The 27,297-nt window shown below is 37.8% G+C and overlaps 2 protein-coding genes across 3 annotated transcripts in view; one reads left to right on the top strand and one right to left on the bottom strand.

Annotated features, from left to right (window-relative positions):
* The window catches only part of LOC129718277 (tissue inhibitor of metalloproteinase), a 139,766-nt gene extending 137,637 nt beyond the window's left edge, over nt 1-2,129 (bottom strand). Inside the window, exons 1-2 of one of the 2 annotated variants that reach the window (XM_055668891.1) lie at nt 1,971-2,129; nt 1,778-1,859 (exon numbers count right to left, since the gene is read on the bottom strand). The gene's annotated coding sequence lies outside the window, so the exon portion shown is untranslated. The remainder of the gene's footprint in view (nt 1-1,777; nt 1,860-1,970) is intronic. The other variant, XM_055668892.1, reaches the window with a different exon arrangement.
* LOC129718275 (synapsin) overlaps nt 1-26,988 on the top strand; it is a 229,956-nt gene extending 202,968 nt beyond the window's left edge. Inside the window, exon 11 of the mRNA XM_055668887.1 lies at nt 23,634-26,988. Within this exon, the coding sequence (XP_055524862.1) occupies nt 23,634-23,785 (152 nt within the window). The 3' untranslated portion in view covers nt 23,786-26,988. The remainder of the gene's footprint in view (nt 1-23,633) is intronic.
* Nucleotides 26,989-27,297: the final 309 nt, after the last annotated feature.

A 27,297-nucleotide genomic window follows, 5' to 3' on the forward strand; every position in this document is an offset into this window, starting at 1 on the left:
ATTATTCAATGTCGGTTATGCTGATCGCAGCCTTTGCGCTGCCCCTACAGTGGGGGGGTTTACTAAATGAAGTGAAAATTAGACAACTACAACAGAATTTGATTGCATCCCGCACAGAATGTCTGCTTGTGTTGATGCCAGAAAACTATTAACCTTCAATTTTTTTTATTTGCCTTCAAAAAAGCATTTTGCTGTTCAAAATCGGTTGCTAATTACAACCTTTGAGCTGCCCTAACATTGGGGGAATTAAGATACACGGACAACATGCACTGTGGAAGCTATTTCACATTCAGTAAATTAGACGGGTGCGACAAATTTAAATTGCTAGGATGCAACACAGAATGTTTGCTTGCGTTGACAAAAATTATTAACTTTCAATGACTTATTTATTTGCCTTCAAAAAGGCATTATGATTTCCAAAATTGGATTTCCTGATGGCAATCTTCATGTTGCCCTGACAGTGGGGGAATAATGGCAGTCTGGCGACACACGTTTAGAAAAACCGCACTGCTCCTGAGACGTGGTGACCAACCACAGGGCTAGTGCTGCTGCTAAGGAAGGACGACTGCTGTTGTCGCTGTCTAGAACTATTATAAGCGGCTCCGGCTGAAACAGGCTCTTATATAGGCCAAATAGCATGTTTTCAATTGCAAGATATATGATCCTGTCGATCGTGCTTGGGAAGCAATCATATAACGACCAATCAGAGGTCGAATTTTTCGTTCTGACAAGGCTTGACTATTTTCAATAGTACAATAGTGTGAATAATAAAATTACAATCATCTTATTTCGGGAAGAATCTTAGAAGATTTTCCAATCTATTGCTGCAAGACCGAAGGAAATGCATCGAATACTAACCGATTTATTAGCATTTGAAATTGGACATATTTTTCACTTTTTTCGGTTTTAGATTTTCATTTCACATCCCTATGTAGCCGAACTTCCTGAGAGAAGTATTCTACTTCAAAAAACTCAAATTTAAAAATGTTGTATTACAATCACCCTCATAAGTGCAAATATATGTTTTTTGGACTTTTCTACACATTTTTGAAGTACGTTTTCTTACCGTTTGGAAATTATCGAGTTTTAAGCACGTAGTCCGTTTAATTAAAGTTACTTCAAAATTTTAAAGCGAAACCTTCGAAATTTTAAAGTGAAACCACAACGAGTTCCATACTAACGATGGGTTGAAAAGTTTTGTTCAAAATGTGGTTTAATTGAAAAATAGAAAATTGTTTGGTTTGTATATGTTGTAATGCGCCAAGCATTATTTCTTTGGTAAATATTCCAGCGTTTGTTTAATATTTCAGCATTGATGGGGAAGATTACTTATTTATGTGATTTTCTAAATACTCAATTGCAAATTTTTACAAAATAATTCAAACCAATACTTCCGTACCCCACCAGTCAGATAACTGACCTCAGCTAACCAATATCATTGTGGTAGTACTCTTCGGCAGGGGAACTATGCCATTAGTGCGAAGTACTTTTAGTCCACAGATATTGGCGCTCAAACGTGGGTGACAGTCACCTGAGTGAATTTACAGCAAGTTCAAATTATAGTCACATTGCAAACAAATGTTGATTATCTAACGTACATGAGAAAATCAAAAATAAATAAATGTTCAATAAAATAACACCTGCAACAGCTGTAAGTAGAGCTGTTCATTAACCTACGGCAAGAATCTCGTCCGATCGCTTGCGTTGGCGTTCAGCATGTTTCAGGTCTAATGCGATGAAAAACGAATTACTGTAATGAAATTACAAAACAACTCACCCGAAATATTCCACTCAGTACTCACACACCAGCACGGAATTGGCAATCAAAACTGCTTCACGACGAACGACTAGAATTTCAGCTGAAATGGGAAATATGTGTCGTTAGCAACGGCCGTCATTTTATCTTTCACTCGAAAAAATGATTCTTCGCTTCAAAGCGGCTCTCAAGACAATGTTTGTGTAAAACTTACCTTACCGTAAATAGCAAACACTGAACTAACGAGAAGGAACATTCAGAAAAATGACACCAATTGCACTGCCTGCCGCAATAATTTTCAACAAATTTTCAATTAACTTCTTCGTTGACAACCAACGCAACTAAAATCAGAACTAGCAATGGGCGATATTGTATCGGTATCGGAAATATCGATACTTTTGAGACGATATTTCGATTTTTTGGATCGATACACAACCATCCGATACTCGACCGTATCGATACTGAAAACCGCGATATTTGTATCGATATACTTTTATGCATACGGACCAGCTAGCTGACATCGCGCCATGTTACAAGGGCTAACATCTCAATGTGTACACGAGATCACCGCCACTTTTCATACGCTATGTTATGCTGTCTGTCAGTGTCAGTGGAGCCCACACATCGTAGAACCGCTGCGATGTTGGCTGCGATAAAGCAAAGCAAATCGGATAGAGATGCCAGCTAGTTGATACGAGCTGGAACCACTGAAAAGCTGCCACTGTCAGTATAAATATCGCACAAGTCTATTTGCACTAGCAAAACTTAAGCAAAAACATCATATCAAGAAGACTGGCATCTCTGGATCGATCCCATACAAATGACAAGCGTCAAATTAAACAGCGCACTCCATCTATCAAAGGTGGAAGTTTGCATCGCTGCGAAAATAGAGTGGGCGTATGTGGTAGTCCAACATGTGGGTTCAGCTTGCATTCGCATCGCCACCACACACACACTAGCATGGGCAGTTCCACTTTTACTCGAAAGACTGCGCTGCCAAAACTGTCGCTCAATCTCAGGCAGAGTTCCCAGTCTTCTTGATATGATGTTTTTGACTTAAGCCTGTATAACACTCTTTGACCAAGCGTCTATGATATGGCACTTTTTGACAGATAAAAATTTGGTCGAAGATAATTATTTGTCACTCTCCAATTTTAACATGAGGCAAACAACAACCATGATGTCAAATAAATTTGACCATTATGTCAGAAGGTCAAAAATTTGACCATTAGACAAAGAGTGTACTACAGGCTTTAGATGGAGAAATAGATAGAGAGAATGTTGTGAGCCAAACGAACTGTCAAAATCTGAGCCAAACGCAGCATAGGGCCAAATTCGAAATTTGTTTTACTTAAGCCACACATTTAAAGCCAAAAAGGAGTGCTCAATAATAACGTGTTCTCAAATACTTTCAAAAATAGGCATAACTCTACGTTGCATTATTAAGCCACAAAACTTATATTGTTTCTCTGACAATTGATTAAAATATTGTTTGTTTACATTTATACTCAGCTTCATTTGTTTTTATTTCAATTAATTCTACTTCTCTATTTCTGCGTTGAAATGCATCCACAAACCCCTCAAACGAAATTCAACGTTATCAGAAATGATGTTTGGCTTCGATTTAGTTGGGCCATAACCCAACGAGCGTGAGCCCAACTAAACATAGCCCAACGAGCGAAACCTGACTGTATTTTAAAAACAAATATAAGTTTTCTGGTTACACTGTTCAGATCGAATATTTGCAAGCGGAAACTAACTCATGCTTTCCGTCGACACAAGTTAGAGTACAAGTGAAAAACAAAAATTGCAAAATTATTTATTAGTTAGAAAAATTCAGCGGTAGACTTCACTATCTTATTTTCGCTGACATATCTAACTTTTTTATGTCATCAATTTCCTCTTAAATTAATATGGAAGTGTGTCAATAATTTATACAAATAAGACGGGAGCTTCACAGCCCATTGGGCCAGTGAATACAAATCTTGAAGATATAAGTTGTTTAATTCATTTGTTTGCCAAACCTCAGAATTTCTGCATTGCCTGTATGTATTTGTTTGTGAAGTCTTTTGATTCATGCTGCTCTAGAGAATGCGGATAGATACCAGAAAAACAACAAAAAGTCGGCACATCAAATTTTCATTGCTGGAAACCACCAAAATTTTGCTGATTTTTGATGTGCTGTGCTTCCAGCAATCTGTTCAGCAAAATGAAATTTGCTAATTATTCAGTAGTGCTCAATTGCATAAACAACTTGCTGGTTGTCAGCTATGACAATTTGCTGTTCGTTCAGCAAAGCATAAATCAATTTGCTGGTTACCCGTTTATTCAATGTTTCCGTCAGGCACCAGATTCCATCCGCCAATCGGATCATAGGCAAATTACTGTTGAACTAGAGATGTATGATTATCATTTCAACTTTTAAGTTCATCTTGCCCAACTTAGCTATGGTCCCATATTCGCTATCAGGAGCTTAGCGATGATCCCGTACCAGCTGCACAGCGATTTGGCGTGTTTTACTAATGACGGCTTGACGTAAATTTTTTGACATATCAATTCTTTTGCTGGATCCCTGCAAACATTCATTTACTGTTTTCTGTTCAGCAAATAGTTTTGCTGTATTTTCGCGAATCACTGAATCGATTACTGGTTTTTAGTAAATTCAGGGTGGCCACTCAATATCAATTTTCAATTTCCCGGTTTTTCCCGGTTTTCCCGATGATATTTAGTGAAATTTCCCGGTGTTTTATTTTTAAAACATATGAGAAAAAATCAATTTTCACATGCTTATTTGTGCCTTGCAAAAATAGTGTTACAAAACTATGAAAAACATTCCTCCTTCATCGTGTTTAGCTGTTTGTCGACTTTAGCAAGTACCTTCATGGTGATCTGCTGCACAATTTTCGCCCTCTTTATCTCCAAATCATTGACAATCTTTGCCTTCTCGCGCTTTTTTGCTTCCTTCTGCATCTTTCTCTGTCAACCTTCTCTCGAGCTTGTAGTGCTTCTGTATCAGGATGCCAATGAAATGCGTGGGATAAATTCAAGAGTTGGGGCATAGAGTTTTTGTCTTCTAGAAAAATGTCCTCAGGCAAAACTTCAAGCGGACTTTGGGAAGAAGAGCCTCAGAGTGACCATTGAAAAAAATGCGCATGAACTGTCAAGATGCATTTTACAAAATCACGATCTGTTATTTCAAAACAATTTTTTTTTTCGAAAAACTTCGATCCTGGGATTTTAAAATTTTCGAGCTGGGGTCAATGTATTGTATAAGAAATTTTCTCATGGTCCGTAAAATGAATTCAACTGACACTCTGAATAAACAATTTGAAAAAAAAAAAAATTTAGCTACTGTTTGTTTTTGATATAGAAAAAAAAACTGAGAAATCTTTAACAAATAGCTCTTCAAGGTGGCGTCTTTCCCCAACAAAATCAAGTAGTCAAAAGGTCCAACACAGAATAAAAAAATTTTTTTGGCTGCTTTTTGCTGCTTGTGGTTAAAATCATACCAAAAATCGGGAAGTACAAACCGGCTAGCTCCGTTCCGGTCCGGTTCGAAATAAAATCGAGACTCGAAGTTTCCGGTCCTATTTGGCTTTTGACCGGATTCTCCCCGATGCGATGTCGAACACTATTCACAAGAAGTTTCAATACGCCTCCCGCGACGCTGATAACTTTTTGACTTCTTTAAAATCTGACAATATATGTTACGGAACAGTGAATTTATCCACCTGATCAAGCCTGAGTTTATTTGACGCAGATCTTGCTGCGAAGCCGCTGTCGACTTCAACTGAAACCAACAACCAGCTTTCCCCTAGCCGGCAGAATCATGCCAGTTAGGTAAACATGAAAAAAAAAACAGGGTCTCATGTTGACATTTCCTCAGAAACTGTTGAACGAATAAAGCGGCAGACATGAAGAAGGATGATTTTCCCGGCGTGAAGCCTAATTTCCCGGTTTTCCCGTATTTTTTTCCCGGTGATTTGAAATTCCCGGCTTTTTCCCGCTTTTCCCGTTTTTCCCGGTAGAGTGGCCACCCTGAGTAAATGTATCTATCAAACATTCAAAAAATGATCTCAACTATAGTATCGATACTTTTTGACCGATATTTTGAGTATCTCGATACTCTTGGTTCTTCGGGTATCGATACTGAGGTATCGATACTCTCCGTCGTATCGCCCAATGCTAATCAGAACACCTTACACACCAAATTTTCATTGCGGGAAACCAGCAAAATTTTGCTGATTTTTGGTGTGCTGTGTTTCCAGCAATCTGTTCAGCAAAATTAAATTTGCTGATTATTCAGTAATGCTCAATTGCATAAAAGTGACAGATCGTTTGCTGCATGTTCAGTAAAACAAAGCAAAGCATAAATCAATTTACTGGTTAACCAGTTAGTTCAAGGAAACCATGTTTCCCTCAGGCACCAGCTTCCATTCGCCCATCGGATCATAGCCAAATTACTGTTGAACTAGAGATGTATGATTATCATTACAACCTTTAAGTTCATCTAGCCCAACAGTGACTTAGCTATGGTATCATATCCGCTATCAGGAGCTTAGAGGTGATCCCGTACCAGCCGCACAGCGATTTGGCGCGTTTTACTAATGTCAGCTTGACGTAAAATATTTTGACATATCAATTCTTTCGTTGGATTCCAGCAAACATTCATTTACTGTTTCCTGTTCAGCAAATAGATTTGCTGTATTTTTGCGAATCACTGAATCGATTACCGGTATTCAGTAAATATATCAATGAAATACTGGTTTACAGCAAAAATAAAATTACTGAACGAAATTCAGTAAATTGTAGAACTGAATTACAGTAAACTTTTGAAAAAAATGCTGTGATTCAGTAAACAAGTGATTTGCTGATACACTTTCAGCAATTTACTTTGCTGAACCATAAAGAGAATTTTTGGTGTGTATGAAGCGTTCCTTGTTGGTTGTCTTCGTTGGCTATTACCGTTTCGTGTTGAAGAAATTGGATCCTCCACGAACACTATGACAACTGTTGTCGATATTTCTCGGCGAAGCAGTGTTTCCGACTGCTTTGAAATAAATTTGATTAACTAAAAAACAGTTGGAGTGGTTTGTTGGAAAAGTTTGGATCGCAAGCTATGGTATCGTACCGTCATGTTCTTCAAACTATTCCAAACAACAATCTCATTTTTCTCAACAAGTCTGTAATATATTATGTTTTTGCAAATACTATATATTGTTAGAACCATACCGTTGAAACATCTCTAGTATGGGCGCACGGTTTATTAATTCTGCTTTGTGCCTTGCTAGGCAATAAGGTATATTACAAAGTAGTGGCAGATACGATTTCAATATGCGATCAGAGGTGGCGAGTAAAAAGTTGTGACGTCACAACAATCGTTACGTTCGGCATTCAGTGCGGTATTCGACAAATTGTTCTTTTTTCGAGTTTTTAACGTTCTACGGTTACCAAAAAACACGATTGCCATCGTGTTCAGTTAAACTTGGTGGTTTTTCGGTTTCGGGAGCCAAAAAGTTAGGCATAAGCATACATGCTTCTCCCAAAAATCCCGATGAAGAGAAACGCTGGCGTTTGTTCTGTCGGGTACCGGATCTTCCCGCAAACTTTCATGTTTGCTCACAACACTTCCGCCCGGAGAATTTTGAACATAGGTTCCAGGCCGATTCCCGGTGCATTTTAGCATCGGAAGATAAAGTATCAATCTGTCCAAAAGTAATTGTTTACGTTTCAGCCGTTCCAACAATTTTTACACTTCCACCGGTGAATCTATCATCACGGAAGGAGCGAGCCAGATCCGCGCTGGTAGCAGAGCTACCACACGAGGCAGAGGCACGATGGAGACACGAGGCAACACGAAGCAAATGCACCAGCTGAAGAATGCGCTCCTTCGGTCGAGCAAGTCAAAGCACCGGCGAAAACGATTTTTCGACTGGGGCCGGCGGGTGGCTTGTTGGATGAAGCGAGTCAACCAATGACTTAGCGCTCTACTTACGACGATATTCATCCACAGATCAATTGTTAAAAAAAAAACTAAAAAACTCAAAAAATTACGATCCATCGTTGATTGTAAGAGGTTGAAAATACGAAATATTCAGGCATAAGCATTTAAAGTTATTTACAAGAGAATACGTTATCGTTTTCGTCAGTTAATTTTAAAAGGTTTCGTAATCTATGGCAATATCTGGGAGACACATGTTGTTTCTAATATTATCATAGTACAAAAATATAATGCATTCCATACGATTTACGATCCATGTTTTAAACATAATTCATAATGTTCCTGCGCCAAACTGTGTACAATTGGTTGTTGTGACGTCACGATCTCAGCACGCGAAAAATGTTGCTATCTAACACTTGTAATCACGCTAATCTGCCGCTCCTTCGTATATATCTTATTGCTTGCTAGGTGCCTAGCAGTTCCGTTGCGCAAAAAGCTAAACAACATACAAAGTATATCTAAATCAGGTACTTTACTCCGTGCAATTGTGTGCGCTAGTAACAAAAATCTGTAATTTTGTTTGGATCGTCTGCCAAATAGTCATTTTATTCGCTAGTATAAAAACACTTATTAGAACAAATATTTTTTCTAGCTAGTTTGCAATATTATAGAGATGTTTGTTTATTATATGCCAGCCGAATCTTTGTCGGGTAAAAAATATTAAAGTATCAAATATGAGCTAAATTCGCCTTCTCTCTTACATTTTTTCGAAAGTGATGAAATGATGATTCCGGTAGCGAAGTTGACGGATCTGTCGCTGTTTTTATCATGGGTTAGATTCAGCAACCAGGAACATGGCACTTTCGCATTCTAGGTAATAAACAAAAAAGTGTGCACAACTGTAAATATGATGGTTACCTGCACTCTACGGCAAAAGCTTAGGAAATCACTGGAGATTGAGCACGTCACAAATAAAAAGCGAAATTTCGCTTCACAAAGTTAATTAACCTTAATCACTGATATCCCATACAAATTTTTACGATTTGGTACCAGCGATGTCACTTTTGAAATTTCGCATGTGCATACACATTAATTTCAATATGGTACAGTTAAGTACCTGGTATAGATATTCTTTGAGCAGGATAGGAATTTATTTACCAAGAGTAAATGCAAACTCAAGCTCACCACCACTCGTCTTTTTCATACTATCAACAAGAGTCCGTTTGTGTATGCAGAGATGCCACATGTTTTTGAAAAATGTCTGCAACTGCTCGAAAAACCGAAAAAATCTGCTTGAAATCTAAAAAAAAAAATTATCCGTGATGGGAAAAAAATTTCGGTCGCGCAGGTAAAAGTCTGCAAAAATCTGCACACATTTTGAGAAAATCTGCACAAATATAAGCAAGCTGTGTGAGTGTCAAAATGAACCAGAATGAGCTGTCACTGACTGTCAATTTGAACCAAGAGAAAAAAAGCGTTTTTTCGTAAAGAGTATTGTTATAACTGAACGCTATCCCTTTTCTTGAAAATATCATCGCAAGCAGTTTTTGTATTCATTGTCGTTTTACAAAATATTTTGGATTATTTTTACGTAAAATGATAAATTTCATAAGCTCTAAGTTATAATCATGTTACCGAACTTCGATTAATAAACTTGCTTTTTTTCTGGATTTAGGGCTTTGGTTACAATTTCGAACACAATTCATCACGGCCGAATGTTGATTCTCGTTTCACAAAATAGTGAGATGTAGAATGGTAAAATTTTTGAAACTGCATGAATCCTTGAAAAACCTGCCTCACAGGTTACGCTCTCGGTGACATTTTCAGGAAGTCTTCTCAAATATATATGAACTCAAAACTCTAAAGCAACTTTTATACAACGGTAAATTGAAAAAACGCAAACTCGAAAACTTTGTGTTTTACAAACAAATTTGCACATTCAGTATTCCTGATGTTACTAAAAACTTCGTTAGAGTCATGCATGCGTTACTGCAAGAAATTTGCTACACGCTATCAAAAAACGACGCATGTCCGTGTTCTCTGTTTTGAGTATAGTATCCGTTTCTCCCTCCCAGGTCATAACATGAGCTAACATGCACCAGGTATTTGGCTAGGGTTACCATATTTTCATGATATGATGACCAACAAATCATCGCTGTGTAATAATTTTTTTACTAAGTTCTACGTAATATTATAAATAATATAAATTACAAAATCGCACATAGGAACATAAGTATTTTATTGCTTAAATGATTTGTGCCTAGATTTCACCTAAAGATTTAATAAAAATGAATGAAAAAGCTATCGTGTTTACTACGCAAATCTCATGTCATCCTGGTATTTGTGACTCAAATATATCTTATAAATGCTCTGGAATAATATAAAAAAATGTGTATTGTACACTTCTCTCTGCTCGTTTTCACGATTTTCACGAATGTGTTTTTTTACTAAAATATGTTTACAGTGAAGGCATGAGATTGAGAAGAGGGAGGAGAATAGGGAGTTGAATGGAGTTGAGGGAGAAGAGAATATAGGAGTTTTGAGGCGGTTTCGTGATCCGAAGTTCCTATTGAAAATGGATAGGCACCACGAGCCAACTAGTATACGAATATTTAATTGCAAATACAATTTGTATGTTTAATCTACATATCGACTTTAAATCGATCATTCGAAAGCGTTTTCGTATTTTCTACAAACCATAAGTCATTGCGGAATTTGCGACTGGAACGAGCTTTACGAAAAATTAAAAAAAAGAATGAAAAATGTGTGCGTTGTTCGAAGTTTTCGATTTTGTTTTTAATATTTTATTTCAGTATACATTTCAAAAAAAAAAATTCTTTCAGTGCTACGAATATTTTACTGTATTGCATTTTTTGTTCTACATATTGACTCTAATGTTTTTACACGAAAACACTTTCGTATTTTCTACAAACCATGAGCCATTGCGACTGAAACAACTTTTACGAAAATTTTGAAATAATATAAAAAAATTGTGCGTTATACGAATTTTTCGAACTTCTATTTTACAAATATATTTTTTCGGTGACACGAATATTTCATTGAATAAACTATTTGGGTTTTTATTTTACATATCGCCTTTAATGTGATTATACGAAAACGCTTTCGTTTTTCTACAAACTAGGCGTCATTGCGGTATTTGCGACTGAAACGAGCTTTACGAAAATTTTGAAATAGTATGAAAAATTTGTGCGTTGTACGAATTTTTCGAATTTTTATTTTACGAATATATTTTTTTAAAAAGAAATAATTTTTTTTTCAGTGCACGATATATTTCTATTCATTAGTGTACACAACAACACGTGGTTCACAATGTGCAAAACTCGGTATATGAAGTTATTCGTCTCTGTTACACAGAGCGATCAGAACTTGTTATATTCTTGAGGGCCATCCACATACCACGTGGACAGCTTTGAAAGGGGGGAGGGGGAGTTTGGGTAATGTCCACGGTCCATACATTTTTTTTAGAATTTATATAGGCAGTTGTCCACGGAGGGGGAGGGGGGGGTCAAAATCGTTAAAAATCTGTCCACGTGGTATGTGGATGGCCTCTTATTCATTTGACTCATGAATATGATTTTTTGTCAGAAAAAGAAAGAAAATGACAGTGTATGCCCTCCTACTCTCGCTTTCACTCAACCGCTGCCGAAGTAGTCCCTTCCCTCACACATTCCCTCTCACCGCACCACACCTCTGTTGCTGTTCAGGCGACATGATATTCTCCTGTTGCTATCCTTTCTTCCCCTAACTACCGACCTATGGAGAGACAAACGCAACGATCAATTCGCTTTTCAGAGCTGATGTAGTCTAGTCATGTGCAGTAGCGTAGCTAGGGGGGTGCGGTTGGTACACCAGGCACCAGGCCCACCATTCAAGGGGCCCCAAAATCTTGCGAACACCGAACCGGTCAACATGCCCATCTGAACTTAACCTCATGTATCTGTGCTCGCCACTCTGCTCTCGTGATCCACACGGACAAGGTATATGTGATACCGATGTTCATATTTACCATGATTCGTGATTCGACTGACGCCGAAGTTGAATGTTTTGCGATCGCAAAAAACATTCGATGCAACAAAACTTGAGCTCTTGCTTGCTAGGTATCACGCACTTGAGCTGGGTGCTTCGGTCGATGATTCGACACGCGAAGAATGAAGAATACCACCACAGAGCGGATATCTCTTCGATGGTGTTTTTCTAAAGTTACATAGAGCGCACGGTGCAGTCCCGAATCATTTTGCTTGCTTTTTGCTTCGTGGCATCTCCGTCTCCTTGTACTCTGCTTATCTTTGCTATGTATACTACACGTCACAGCTAGTGCAGAGGGTGAACGCTGACGACGTATGCGGGTGAGTGGGTGACTATACATTTGCGTTGTTTTTGAAATTAAATGTCATGAATTCAATGAAGCAGCAAAATAATGCTCTGTGTCAAAGTTTCAAGAGAACATTGAACAGTGCAATTTTTTTACAATTTTTACAACAGTTGTAATTACTTGGGTTCGTTTGTTTCGTTTGCAGAAAGCATGCGTTTCGGTAAATATTCCCTGTAATATGAGGTTTAAATTGCTTTATAAAAAAATATTACAAAATAACTAATCAAACTTGGTAAAGTACGCACAGCATCTCAAGCAGAGCTTGATTTTAGCTCTAGCTTCATAATCCACACGCACTCGGGCTAGGTGCTTTGGTCTTCAACTTGGTGCGCAACAAATTAAGAAAAGCATTACACAGCAAATATCTTTTCACGGATCAAAACAAAACGAAAAAAAAAACGCTCAACGTGCCTCCAGGTGACGAACACAAGATTCTCGCACTGCATTCGTAGCTTTTTTAGCTCTTGCACCGAGCTGGTGCTTGCTACGAATGTCACATAAGACGATCCCGATCAGAAGAGCATAACTAAAAAATTACAAAATTCTATCAACGCGAGATACAAATAACATATTTAGATACAATTTTGTATTTTTCCATATAATTTTGATAACAAAATTGAATATGAATGAGTTATAATAACTAAACCTGAAATGAAGTAGTTCTGAAACAAGTCTAACTAATTTTTCGTTACTATCAAAACCTGTTGTTTCTAACAATGTTTGTTATTATATTGTTCTATATACTATCTTATTTTGTTAGAAAGCTGATACATTAGTAACAAATTTCGTTATGTGTTTGATACTAGTAGAATCATTTCAGTTATAATTTCTGTTATTTTAACACCTAACGGGATCAAATTGAAAACACAGTCTGTAAGGTTTTTCCCGTAACAAACTAACAGCTTCTGTTACATTTTTGTTTTTTCTTTCTGATCGGGATAATACGCCAATATAATGTATACCGCACTGATCGTGATGCAGCTAGATCTGGAAAAATGCGAGGTGGTGGTGTCCTTATTGCTGCATCAAACCGATTTGCATCCAGGCGCAATTTGTGTACTCATGACGAACTTGAACAGCTTTGGGTGAATATTAGTTGTCGGGGCAGCAGCATTTGCATTGGCGTCATATATCTTTCTCCCGATTACTCCAATGATTCTGGTACCGTGCAAAAACATATAGACTCCGCACTTGAAATTTCGTGCTCGCTCCAGCCGCATGCAACTCATTTGCTCTTTGGAGACTATAATCAGCCTGGTATTACCTGGACACGTACAAGCTCGGGCTATGCTATTCCAAACATTTCCGAGTCTACGTTTTCTGGAACTGCTTCTGCTCTTCTGGACGGTATGTCGCTGCTGAATATGTTACAGATGTGCACTGTCACTAACGATAGGAATCGAACGTTAGATCTCTTATTCGTCAATGAGGAATCGGCACCGGATTGCACTGTCGTTGAAGCTTGTGAGCCTCTACTAGAAATGGATTCGCATCACCCTCCTCTATTGGTCACTCAAGCATTTCCGGAACCAGTTGATTTTGATGATACGCCCGAAGATAGGGAATTTAATTTTGTCAAAGCAGATTTTATTGCACTAATGGATTCGTTACAAGCAATCAACTGGGAAACGGCACTAAATCATGCTATGGATGTTAATCTTGCTGTAGAAAGACTTTCAACTATTTTATTTCAGCTGTTCAGTCTTCACGTTCCAGCTCCTCGTCCCAGACCGAAACCACCCTGGTCTAATCAGCGGTTGAAAAAACTAAAACGTTTGAGAGCAAAAGCACTTCGCAGATACACACATCAACGGAATCCCTTGACAAAGCGAGACTTCACCCAGGCCAGTAATGACTACAAAGCATATAACCGTATCCTTTATTCACAGCACATCCTACGTGTACAGTCAAACCTCAGAAGAAACCCCAAAGGTTTCTGGGCTTTTGTGAATGACAAACGTAAGGAAAGCGGACTCCCTTCGCAAATGTTTTTGGAAGGAGAAGTTGCAAACACTCGCGATGGCATCTGCAACTTGTTTGCCAAGCACTTCTCTAGTGCATTCAACGCATCCCCTGCTAGCGCCGTACAGGTAGAAAATGCTCTTCAAAACGTTCCAAAATTTATGCAATGTTCGATTTATCGACGATGATATCATGCTTGCAATAAAGAAATTAAAGTCATCTATGATACCTGGTGCAGACGGAATTCCTGCCAGTGTATTTAAAAAATGTGCTACTGCCCTTTGTGCTCCATTAAAATTAATATTTAACCAGTCGCTGGCGCAAGGAGTATTTCCAGTGCGCTGGAAAAAATCAACAATGTTCCCAGTTTTCAAAAAAGGGGATAAACAAAATACAGCTAACTATCGCGGGATAACTTTATTATGCGCTGGGTCCAAACTTTTTGAAGTATTAGTAGGAGGCGTCCTGCTTCGCGAAAGCAAAGCGTACATCTCGGTAGACCGACATGGTTTCTTTCCTGGAAGATCTACAACAACGAATCTGCTACAGTTCTGTTCTCATTGCATCAAACATTTGGAAGATGGTGCGCAGGTAGACTCTATTTACACGGATCTCAAAGCAGCATTCGATCGCGTGGATCACAACATCTTGTTGGCGAAAGTTGAGCGGCTGGGTGCAACATCGAATCTGGTCGGCTGGCTTCAATCTTACTTAGTTGGTCGTACTCTGTCTTAAACTAGGAAACAGCGAGTCATACAGTTTTGTAAATTTGTCGGGCGTGCCTCAAGGAAGGAACCTTGGACCGCTGCTATTTTCCTTGTTCTTCAACGATGTTTGTTTTGTCATTCCGCCAGGATGTAAATTAATCTACGCCGATGATTTGATGATTTTCCTCGTCGTAAGATCTACAGCTGACTGTGAGGAACTACAGCAGTATATTGATGCTTTCTATAACTGGTGCATACGCAATTGCTTGACAGTTAGTATCTCCAAATGCTCTGCGATTTCATTCACCCGTAGAAAAAAACCAATCCTGCGGAGTTACACAATCTCTGGTCAGCCGCTTGAAAGAGTCACTGTAGTTAAGGATCTTGGTGTGCTCTTAGATTCTCAAATGTCCTTTAGAGATCACTACACGACCATAATTGCACAAGCGAATAGGAACCTAGGGTTTATAATTCGAATCGCCAAAGAATTTTCCGACGCATATTGCCTGCGTTCATTATATTTTTCCCTGGTGCGGTCGGCGCTAGAAACATCTGCTGTTGTTTGGTGCCCTAAAGCGGAGATTTGGAAAAATAGAATTGAGTCAGTGCAAAGCCGGTTCATCCGTTATGCACTACGTACTCTACCATGGAGTAACCCAAGTGAGCTTCCTCCATACATTGATCGCTGCCGTTTACTTGATATGGACACTTTAGCAAAAAGGAGAAATATATCGAGAGCTGTTTTTGTGGGGAAACTTTTCGCCGGACAAATTGATGCCCCGGCCATTCTCTCTCAACTCAACATCTATGTGCCTGCGAGAAGCCTGAGATCATGGAACTTTCTACGACTTGACTACCAACGTACTAACTACGGCCAGAACGAACCTATAAGGGCGATGGGTGACGTATTCAATAGATTTTTTGACTATTTTGACTTCAATGTAACCATAGACGTTTTCAAGAATTGGTTAAGACGACTCATGTAGTGCCTAAGATAGTTTAAAAATATTTCATGTTCTTGTTAGATAGTTTGTATTGCTGGAAATCTGTTTGTCAATGTTGCACTTTGTTCTTTTAATTTTAATTTTAATTTTATTAACATATGTTAGACATAAATGAATATCAAAGGAAATCGATGTGAAAATCCGATAGTAATTATTTAATTCTGCGATTCGTTGAAGTTTTTGTATCACACTTGATTTACAAATGGATTTCTAACAGAATCATATGAAAAAGGAGATATTTTGGTACGGGAAATTCATTGGACAAATTTAATAGAGAATATACGTCGACCGCCAAAAGAAAAAAGCAGACTACGCTGAACCAAATCGCTCCAACATAAATGTATAATTATTGCTTGACTTTAGTCCCATAAATGTTGTGCGTTATTTTAGAACTGAGTATCATTCTTTTAGTACGTGTGTATGTCTTTTTTATAAAGATTTAGCAGTTTTCGTGCAATAGATAGATTTGGTTTGATGAACCGCTTGGCTTGCCGAGCTGTCGAGGTGCCATTCCAATTCAGCAGCACCTGCCCTCTTTCCCATTCCTTCAGTGCCATATTGAGAGAACTGTTGGAAACACCACAGAACGGTTCAGGGCCATTAAACTCCATCGCTGACCCGAGTCTGGCTGACTCGTCTGCTTTTTCATTTCCTTCAACACCGCAACGCCCCGGTACCCAGTAGAAATTTACCTTAGGCGGAATCCATAAAGGGGGGGGGGGGTATCCTTGAGCGTTACGATTTGTTACACAGGAGTGGGGGGAAGTAAGTTCAGCGTTACGTAACGATAAATCTCTGGAGAGGCTCTCCAAATACGAGCATTTTTATCAAGGAAATCCTTCTGCAGCGTTTCGTAGATGTTGGCGATACGTTTCGTTACATATGGGGTGGTGGGGGTTCAAAAATCGTATTTTTCGCGTTACGTAATTTAAGGATGTCGCCTTATTGCATTTAGCCAGTGGCTGAAGCATTTTTACGCAATCCCAGACCAATTTGGAGGAACAGCAAACAGATTTTAGAGCGTTCAAAGCCGCTTGCCGTCAGCAAACATGCATAAAACGGGTGTTAAATAAAAAATGAGAATTTTTTCAATCACATATAAAAAAAATTTTTCAGTATTTCAGTATTTTTTATTATTAACATAATGTATTTTCTTCAAAAAAATATCAGTGAATGTTTGAGTAAGGGCCGTGGTCTGCTGTTCGACGCAACTTTGTTGCGATGCTCTCACAAGAACGTTGTGTGCCGTACGTCCATTTTCCGGATACAATTCCGGATTCTTGTAGTCAGTTGCTTCGTATCCTTGGCCCTCCAAGAAATCCTCTATTGGGCGGCACTTTTCTTTTTCTCCTCAAGATACGCCAGCGTCTTCTTGGCGTAATGGGAAGACGCCTTGTCTGGCCAGAAGACGTACTTCCCATCCGCGTGATGTTCGTTCAGGAACGGCAGCAGGATTTTATCGAGACACTCTTCTTGATAGATTGATAGACCGCTCGGCTTAAACCAAGGCTTTGAAATGCCCCGGTCGGAAATGGCGATGTACAACATAACCCTTTTTTTCAAACTTGTGCTTGAACTTGTATTTCACTTCAGGCGGTGTGGACTTGTCGCTGGAGTAGTAATTATCATTTCCTGGAATATGCGTTTTGGACAGCGGAAAATAGCTTTCGTCGTCCAGAACGAAAGACGTCCCGCGGTATTTTTTGGTCATCCACCGACACTGTGTTTTAACCGTCTCAATCTGCTCCTCCGTGTACTACGGCGACCTCGTCTTCTCCCTGCAGACGATTCCTTCCATCTTGAGGGTCCGATGGATCAATACGTGGGAGCAGCCATATTTTCGACCGGCGTCACGCAGGCTGGTTGCGTCCTTGTTGTCAAACAGCTTCTTTAACGATGTCTTCCTCTGCTTCGTCATTATCGTCACCGGACGACCACTTCCGACCTTCCGCTCTACGTTCAGGGAACCCAGGATACGTTATACCGTACTGACAGGTACATTTTTTCCTTAAAATGTGTCACCGTGAACTTTTTTCCTTGCTGGAAATGCGTGTCGTAGAACCGTTCAATGCGTTCGCGGAGCACGTGCTGTTTCGACGCCATCTTTGCTTTGACTAAATTCAAACTAGCAAAACCAAACACGCCTACTGTTTCTAGGGAGCCCAAAGAGCAATTTTCTTGGAAAAAGAAAATTTTACGCTGTGTATTTGAGTTACTGAAAGGTATTGAAAAAATTCTCATTTCTTATTTAACACCCGTTATTAGCATAACGATGGTTTCTTCTTAAACAAATTGCAGTACATTCTAAAATAGCGTATATTTCAGCTTGAAAGACAGTGATCCATTTCCCGATTGCTACTGAACAGTTCACTCCAGGGCCTGTGATTCCCGTGCCAACCCTGTTTCCTAATTTCGAGCCATCAGTATAGAAAATTATAGAGCCGTCTCGGATGCTGGGACCTCCACGTTCCCATTCACTACGATTTGGTTCGAATACAGTGAATAAATGATTTAAGTTGTATTTCTTAACCATCAAATCTTCATTTTTTAATATAAGAGGATTGATGTTAAAATCTTTTAAAATACTCAGATGACCATTTAGATCTCCATCAAGCAACCTAGTCATGTGACTGAGTCTTATGGCAGATTTACCTGCAACCAGTATAACTTCTTGAGATAGTGGCAGTAGACTGAGTAGTTTATAGTTTAATTTTCTCACTTTTTGTTTGGCTTTCTGCCACCAAATTAGTGCTGCATTCGTAATTCAAAGTTTTATTATAGCAGAGTAGATCCAGTGTATCATGCTTGATTCAAGACCCCATTTTTACTAAACGTTCGCTTGCAGGCCCAAAAAGAACAAGTAGCTTTATCAAGGATTTGCTCCAGATGACCATTCCAGTTTAGTTAACAATCCAAGATTACTCCAAAGTGTTAAGTTTCATTGGAACACGTTAGAGGACTTCCATCTAAGTAGAGAATATTGAGATGAGTATTCCTTTTTTTGTTAAAGTTACTATAGTAGTTTTCGAGGGATTTATAGAACATAGAGAAGGGCTAACTTTCTTACACCATGAAGCGGTGAACTTCAATGCTATTTGCATTCGTTCTGAGATAATATTGTCAAACTTGCCGCGGACTATAATGACCAAGTCATCCGCAAAACCGATCACTTCGTAGCCTTGTAGTTCTAGGTTTCTTAAAAGATCATCAACAACTAAAGACCAAAGTAATGGTGAAAGAACTCCCCATTGTGGGCATCTTTTGACAGCTATTACATTTATTGAAGAATCAACTTATTTTGCAGTAATTACACGTTTTGAGAGCATTTCAACAATCCAATTCCCAGGAAACCTTCGAATCCATGCCTTTTCATAGCTTTCTCTATTGAAACATATGTTGCATTGTCGAATGCTCCTTCAATATCCAAGAATGCTGCTAATAGTATTTCTTTTGCTTCGAAAGTTTTTTTATTTTTGTTACCAAAGTGTGAAGTGCATTAACTGTTGACTTACACTTTGATGCGCAAATTGTATTCTTTTCAACGGTTTTTTACAAAGTAGAACCCTTTTATCATATTCATCGATGAGTTTCTCGATCACTTTTAGTAAAAGTTGAACCCAGACTTATTGGTCTGTATGATTTGGGTGAACAGGTATCTTTTTTATATATTTTTGGAATAAAAACAACTCTGGTTTTACGCCATTTAATAGGAATATAACTAAGCAAAAGACTTGCTCTAAATTATTTAGACAAAGCAGGGACAATAACTTTTTTGCATTTTTGCAGAAATATTGGATAAATATTATCCTCTCCAGGAGATTTATAGGGCGCAAATGAATCAATAGCTCATTCTACTCTTGGAATTGAAAAGATCTCACTGGCCTACAACCCAAGTAACAAAATAGGTTATATCTAAGTTTTTTAGTGCTAAATAGAACCAAAACATAAAACCTTCAATGCCGACCACGCGACTATAACAACCTATTAACAACAGCTATATACATGTGTCATGGCTAGTTGGCCCAGGTTTATTGCAGTCATCAAAACTTCATATGCGTTCCATCATAGGACCAGATGTTTTTAGCAGGCCGATTTGCTCGCCATAGAATGGCCACTAAATTTTAACTGAGATATATTCTCCATATTAAGCGTGAAGTAATGAAGTTTATCTTGGTTTCATCCCTCAATTACAACATTATATTCGGACAGTGTCGTGAAAAACAGAAATGTGTTAGTTTTCTTACTATATTGATTGATTATTATTGTCATTTGAATCGTTTTCGTGCATGTAAAAACACATGCCGTGAAATATTTATGGTAAAACCGGCCACGAATTTTACCGTAATTACCGCTCGCCGCCGTAATTCTGTAGAAAAGTCATTTTCTACAAAAATCAAAATTTAATTCCTCTCAACTAAGGCGATAATTGAATAAATGCCATGATTTGTCATTTTATATTAATTGTATGACTTTATCTATCATTCAAATTTCAAAACTACTCTTTGGTATCGGTGATGTTGTAGAATAAAGTTGTTTTCGGAAAACCCTCGAACGCTCCCAAAATCCCTCATCATAACAGATTCTCCTAATTTGATCAGAACATAGCGTATATTAAACCCAACATGCCTATCATGGTTTTCATTTGTCTAAGTTACGATCATCAGGTTTTTTTCCAGCCACCATTAAAGTCTACAGGTTTTTAGTTTTATTTGGTCATCAGAGGGACTATCATACAACTTAATGCATATGACGGTTGGCATAGGATGGCTGTAAAGAATACTTGCGGATCATATTTTGTGGCTATCAAATAAAACCAGATTATAATGAAAGACTTTAATGTAAGTTAACATAAAACGAAAACAAAACAGTCTTAAGCCTTGGAAGCATTTCGATTGTTACTTGGGAAGCCTACATATGACTGGTACGCTTTCAATGTTTTCACAGTTGAACCGCCAGTCACTTCGTTTGGATCTTCTAATCTCTTTATTGTACTCAGCCTTTTTATACAGAGACCAGTTTGATGTTAGTTTTGCTTGATTGAATAATTTCCATGTTCCTTTTCTCAGCTTTTCTAATCGTACGTTCCACCATGAGACTTTTCTATGCGTAGAGCGTTTTTTTTTCGGGCAGTTAGTGCCATAGGCCTGTTTTATTCTACCTATCATATTATATGATGCTATTCAAGACTTTTCCTGGAGCTTAAATCATTTGGAATCAAGTCATTCGCACTCTCAAGAGCGAAGCCAAAGTTTTCCCAATTTGTTTTACGAGGATTCCTTTAAGTTTCATATAATATGTTATTTGCAACGTAATCGAAAAGAATATGGTTATGATCAGATAACGATATTTCGTCTGAAACATGCCAATTGTTAATTTTTCCAGATGTTGTGGAATTACATAATGTTAGACTCAGGACTTCTTCTCTAATGGCATTCATAAATGTTGGAGAATTTTCTCTGTTACAAATACCAATATCATTCTGTGAAATAAAAGAAAAAAGTGACTCACCTCTTTTGTTTATGTCAGAACTACTCCAAATTGTATGATGGACATTTGCATCATACCCAATTATGAAGGCTTTATTTTGACTTCTGCAGCAAGAGACGAAAGCTGCAACCTTTGATGGTGGGACATCGTCAACATCCCCTGGGAAGTACGCTGTTGCTACATGAATTGTCGTCTTCCCTCTAGCAGTTGGCACTTCTAGCATGATCGCAACTATATCTCTGTCAATGAATTCTGTAAGAGGCACGAATTTCATGTTGACGTTTACCAGGGTTGCAGCTCTGGGCGAGCGCAGCCTGCTGACATAGATCAATTTACAATCACGTGCCAAGTAGGGCTTTTGTATACCCATGGCTCCTGGAGTAAGGCTACATCCAGTTTGCTTTGAGAAAATGTTTTGGTGAGAATATTTGAAAATGCCTTTGCATGATGAAGGTTATTTTGTATAAATTTATTCTTCGCCATTTATGATAAATTTGGTTTGTTTTGGGGCTTTCCCGCTGTTCTGTTACCCGTAAATGCTCTTTGTAAATTTGTCTACAGATCTGATTGAACATGTACCAAATTTTGGTTTGACTTTTTCCTTTCTTTGCCGAGCTACTAACATCAAAATTGCCTTTTGCGTAGCAATTATTTGATGTGTTGATAGCTCAGCTTTGGGAAAATCTTTCGGGATTATGCCAATTCTTACAGCTCTCAAAGCATCTCTATAGGATGGATTGTAAGAAATTTGGTTGACACCCGAGAACCCTGCTCTTATTTGGTCCAGTCTGCGTTGGACTGAAAACTTTGGAGGTTGTCCATTCGTAAATTGGTAGGCTATCCTCTTAGGTTGAGGGCAGGTTTCACTACTGTTTGAACCATTGAGATCAGCGTTTCTCCTGGTCTTCGGGAGCAGGGAATAATGGGAGCCGTAGCTAATTTGCAGGCCTCTTGAGCACTATGCCCATACATTTTGAGTTAGCCCATACATTTTTTGTCAACTCAACGTCAACGCAACGCAAACGTATCTACTGGGCCTTTACAACAAATCTGAGTTTAGTTACCAGGGGTATAACGTTTAATGAATATCCCGTATCCAATATTTTAATGCAATATGGCGTTTTTTCTTCTAAACAATTTGAAAACCATTATTTTTGTCGACCACTTGAATAAACATGAAGATAACGTGTAAATGGTGTTACCAAAATTATTACAATAATGATGGTCATTACTGGCACTGCTTGTCGTGTCTTGCTTGCTGTCAGTGGTACCACAACATCAGTGGTACCACGATGTCAGTGGTACCGCTATAAAATTTGGTAACGCTACTGTTATATCGGATTAATGTTTATAGCATGACCCTGTTAGTTACTCTTTGCACTACGAGAGGCGGTGCTATCTTCACGTTTTTCCGAAAATGCGAGAGTGCACTATTGGTCCTACAGGATATCGGCCTATACATTGAACTTGTACAGACAAGATTTCTACGATTTGCTCTGAGACCTTGTGAGATCCAGTAACTCTTCCACCGTATCCTGATTGATCTCGTTTACTTGGCCTTGAGACACCGGAACAACGAAGAATAATACAGCTCCGGACCACTTTGTCATTAGGGCGAAACTAGCAATGACAACAAAACTCAAGAAAATTAGCAAACAAAGTTTTTTTTCTTGTTTTTATGGTTACAATAAAAAACACGGTATTTTTACTGTAAGCTTGTAAACGGTTGTTGTCATTACCATGTTTTAACAACGTTTTTTGTTGTTGAATCTACCACCGACAATAATTTTACCATGAAAAACATTGTCAGCGACTTCTAAATCTATGCAAAAAATGCCTGAAAAAAATGCTGTTGAGATACATAACGACCCCCCTTTTTCATGGTAAAAATGGAAAAACGAAGTTTTTTATTGTTCTGGACAATGATATTTAATGTAAAATTGATGTATTTACAATGAAAAACATAGTTAAATTATGCTATAGCTATGTACAATCACAGCAATTTTTAAGGTTTTTTAAATGTTATTTTTTTTCGGGTGTACCTTCGAGAATTTGTTTTTTTCACCCACAATTACGAGATTTTGGAAATATTCGAATTTATATTTGATATTGAATTTGGCATTTTTATTTTGCGAGTACAATATACTGGAGCAATTGATTTTTGATTATATAATAGAGTTTTTCAGGGAGAACTCTCGTAATGAGATATTTTGAAAGTTTCTAACCGATATTTGTTTAGTATCCAGAGACAAATGAAGGTTTTATAAACGTACGATTGAAAAACGGTTTTGATTTCTTTTTTTTTTGGCTCGGGCTCCGGGTATACCTATATGGTGAAACTTATAATGTGCTCATTGCTTATCACATCATTTTTCTATTACAGCATCACAATCCAGTTCTGTGTCCGGTATATCATCAGCTTCCGCAGCACGGTCAAACAAAATACCAGGCGGTCAAGCATCCGTGGTTGATGAAGCAGAAGACACAATGAAAAACCTTCGTAAAACTTTTGCTGGAATATTTGGTGATATGTAGGATTTAGCTAAAAAGAAGAAACCACAGCGTGGAGGTGAAAGCACAGCTAGTAGTGCTGCCAACAGTATGCTGAGCACTCGCGAAAATTCGATTGATAGTGTTATTGTTCGTCCCGTTAGCACGAGCTTGGTAGACAAGGATCAATTTATGTGCAACGGTAACGCAAACCAGACGCATAGTGCAGCACCAACAAGCAACGCTGATAATAACACTCAAAACAGCAGAATAGATGGTGTTTCTTCTTTTGGTAATAGGTCTGAATCGAACAATTACCCCTCCATGCTTGAAACGTGTGTTGCAGAGACTTCCAGTACACAAGAAACTAAAAAAGTAGCCTACGATCCAGCTATAAACGAACGTATAAATCCATTTAATAAAGATAAAACAGTAGCCAATCGTGCGGCGGCTGTTGGATCTATTATGTCATCTTCTATTTCTACCACTACTACTACTGTTACTACTACTATTACTAGTGGCAATATAGGTGGCCGCGAAAACTACGCGAATTCAACAGCGTTATCCTTGGCATTCAATAAACCACCAGCAGAATCGATTTCGTCTACTTATACCACTTCTACTAACATAACCATTAGCGATAAGAGAGGTGATAACGTGAAAGACCGTTACAGCACGCAGCAAGGTATCAGGGATCAATCGCAAACTGCTCGTTTTGAAATGCAGTCCAGTGCTGCCATAAACAGTGGAACGACCACGTCATCACAACTACGTGAGATAAAGAAACAAGAGTTTGGTCGCACAAAACGCTCCTCATCCGATGCCGAATTAATCTTTGGCGAAAAAGGACCTGATTTTTACAAGCCACGCTTCAGTACAACTGGTATTGGGCGGGATTTCAAGAATAGCAATGACTCATTAGGAGATGCAGATATTATTTTCGGCACAAGCGCGGTTAGTGGACCTCCGTCAGTCACCTCAACCGCAGGGGAGAATACAATAGGTGGAAAATTTAATCCATTATTATCTCAAGAGAGCCGGGACAGTTTCAATAGTAGCATTTCCGATTCCGAATACATTTATGGTAAAAAGGAAGACCGTAGTGTATTTTCTAAAAGCCTGTCGGTTTCATCGGAACAAGCAGATATAACTGCTGCAGAGAAATTTCGAACTGCTCCAAAAGCCTATGACCCACCAAAAAGCGCTTCGTTGGTGTCTAGTTCCGGTAGTGGGAAATGGAACTATAAATATGCTGACGATGATAACTATGATCTCAAATAGAAAGTATTATACCCGCAGGTTGGTTACTGTTAATGTGTAATCAAAACAAGAAACCCACACTGAAAAATATCGTTTTAAAAAACGTATACTCTATTTGCATGCTAAAATAAAGCCAAACACTATGTAGCATAATTACAAGCACAAGTTGATCGTATCCAAAATATGGAGGAGAAACCATGCCTAGTACATTCCTTAGGATATTTAAGTGAAGAAAAGAATAAACGTAATGCAGCTTACGCATGAAAAATCTTGTCGCATTTACATATATACTATGCCATAAATAATATAAATTAAAATTAAGTACAGTTCTCGATTAGCCTCTTATATATCCTGGTTTCATTGTTACCTGCAAACCTGAAAATTGCTGTAAGACACAAACAAAACCCCTTTGCAAACCAACTTTATTGAATCAAATGTTAGTTATTGTTTAACTAAACTTATACCATACTCATACTCTGTGCATGTGGCATACTCATAGTGATAGTTTACATAGCATACACTATATGACATATTTCATTTGTTCATAAGAGTTCACCTAATCGTTGATTATTTTAATCTACTGTACTAAAAACATTAATTTCTGTTATACTTACATAATCGATAGTCCACAAATAATTGAATAATAAAACTCAATATGAATTCATATCACACTACAGTTATTAAATGATTTGCTATAAATACAATTGCGTGTGCAGTATATACCAATACTAAGTTATGAAATGCGATTTTTTTTTTGCTTTATTAATTTATAGTGCACAAACTCATGAACCGAGTTGTATAAACTTCATGTTGTGCATGTAATGATGTTCACAAAAAAAAAACCTAGCGGTACGCACGAATTAATTTAGTTAACATATTGATGGTTGAAAAAATAATTGACGTCATACATTAAATAATTACTTATATCAAATAACGAAAGTTAGGTAAAGATTCACAAAAACACAGCTATAAACATAGATCAACAACATACTCTTAATATCCAGTAAATGTTGTTAGGCTATTTAACGAGTTTAACGAGTATGATTTGAAATTGATAAACAATATAAGTCGCTTCTATTGTTATAATTACAAATGATCTATCGAGATTCTAACCAATTACTGTAGGAAACCTCTGCTGAGTTGACTATCTTTAAAATATCGTTGAAAAATTAACCTTATCTCAATTAAAAATATCATATGAAGACAATATTATTAAAATAGTTAATATTTACATAACATATATTCGAATTCCCGGCAAAACAAAATGTTAATGAAGGTTACTGTAACTGCATATTTACTGAAATATTCCTCAACAGCGTACTTGTTATGGGCAAAATAAACTACATAAGAGCAGCTTTACTCTATTCATAGGAAGTCACAAACGTTTGAAGTTTATCAATACCGAATGTCATAAATGGTATCATTGTGAAAGTATACATCTCTTCTACGGTTCGGTAGATCATATACTAATTAAAGATCGCAAATATACCATCAGACAAAGGCTAATGATATTGATTATTTTGGTATAAGATTGACCACCGAAATCATGCACAAAACTTGGCTTCTGTTTCACTGAAAACCATGATTAACACAACGAAAAGATGTAAACAAACGTACAGGTATTTTACTGTCTGTTTATTCGGACTTTGTTGAAGCAATCAATACGCATATATGTGCACTCCAAAAGTCCACTAACTTCATACTTGAAGCATAGATAACTAAAACAGGTTACAGCTGAAAAAGTATTGTTATTTATAGTTAAACAAAAATACTTATGCAACAAAACAAATCGTAAAAAACGTTTTCACATCATTATTAATGTGCATAATCCAGCTGTATTCGTAATCAAGGGATATTACAATACAAATTAAATATAAAGCAAATCAATCAACTACCAGCTCATGTTACGTGAACTAACATTAAATATACTGGAACAGTTTATGTATTATCATATAAAGTGATCAATAATAAAAGGAGTTGAAAATCGATTTATAATACCTTATTTTTTCAACGTGGTCCTCGTGGTTCTGTGGTTAGCGATGTCGGTCGGCTAGCTCTCCCACACGGTTGTGATATCGGGTTCGATTCCCGATCGAGTCGAGGATCTTTTCGAGCTGGAAATTTTCTCGAATCAGCACTGGGCCACGGTGTATCGTTGTACTTATCCAACACATGCGAAATGTGCCAAAAAACAATATCGATAACGAAATCTCTCAACTAATCTAGTTGATCGTGACCGCCATTAGCCCCAAGGCAAAGCGTGCGATATTGTTTTTTTACCTTATTTTTTTAGCAAT

Source organism: Wyeomyia smithii, chromosome 1 (assembly GCF_029784165.1).
Source record: "Wyeomyia smithii strain HCP4-BCI-WySm-NY-G18 chromosome 1, ASM2978416v1, whole genome shotgun sequence".
Taxonomy (NCBI): domain Eukaryota; kingdom Metazoa; phylum Arthropoda; class Insecta; order Diptera; family Culicidae; genus Wyeomyia; species Wyeomyia smithii.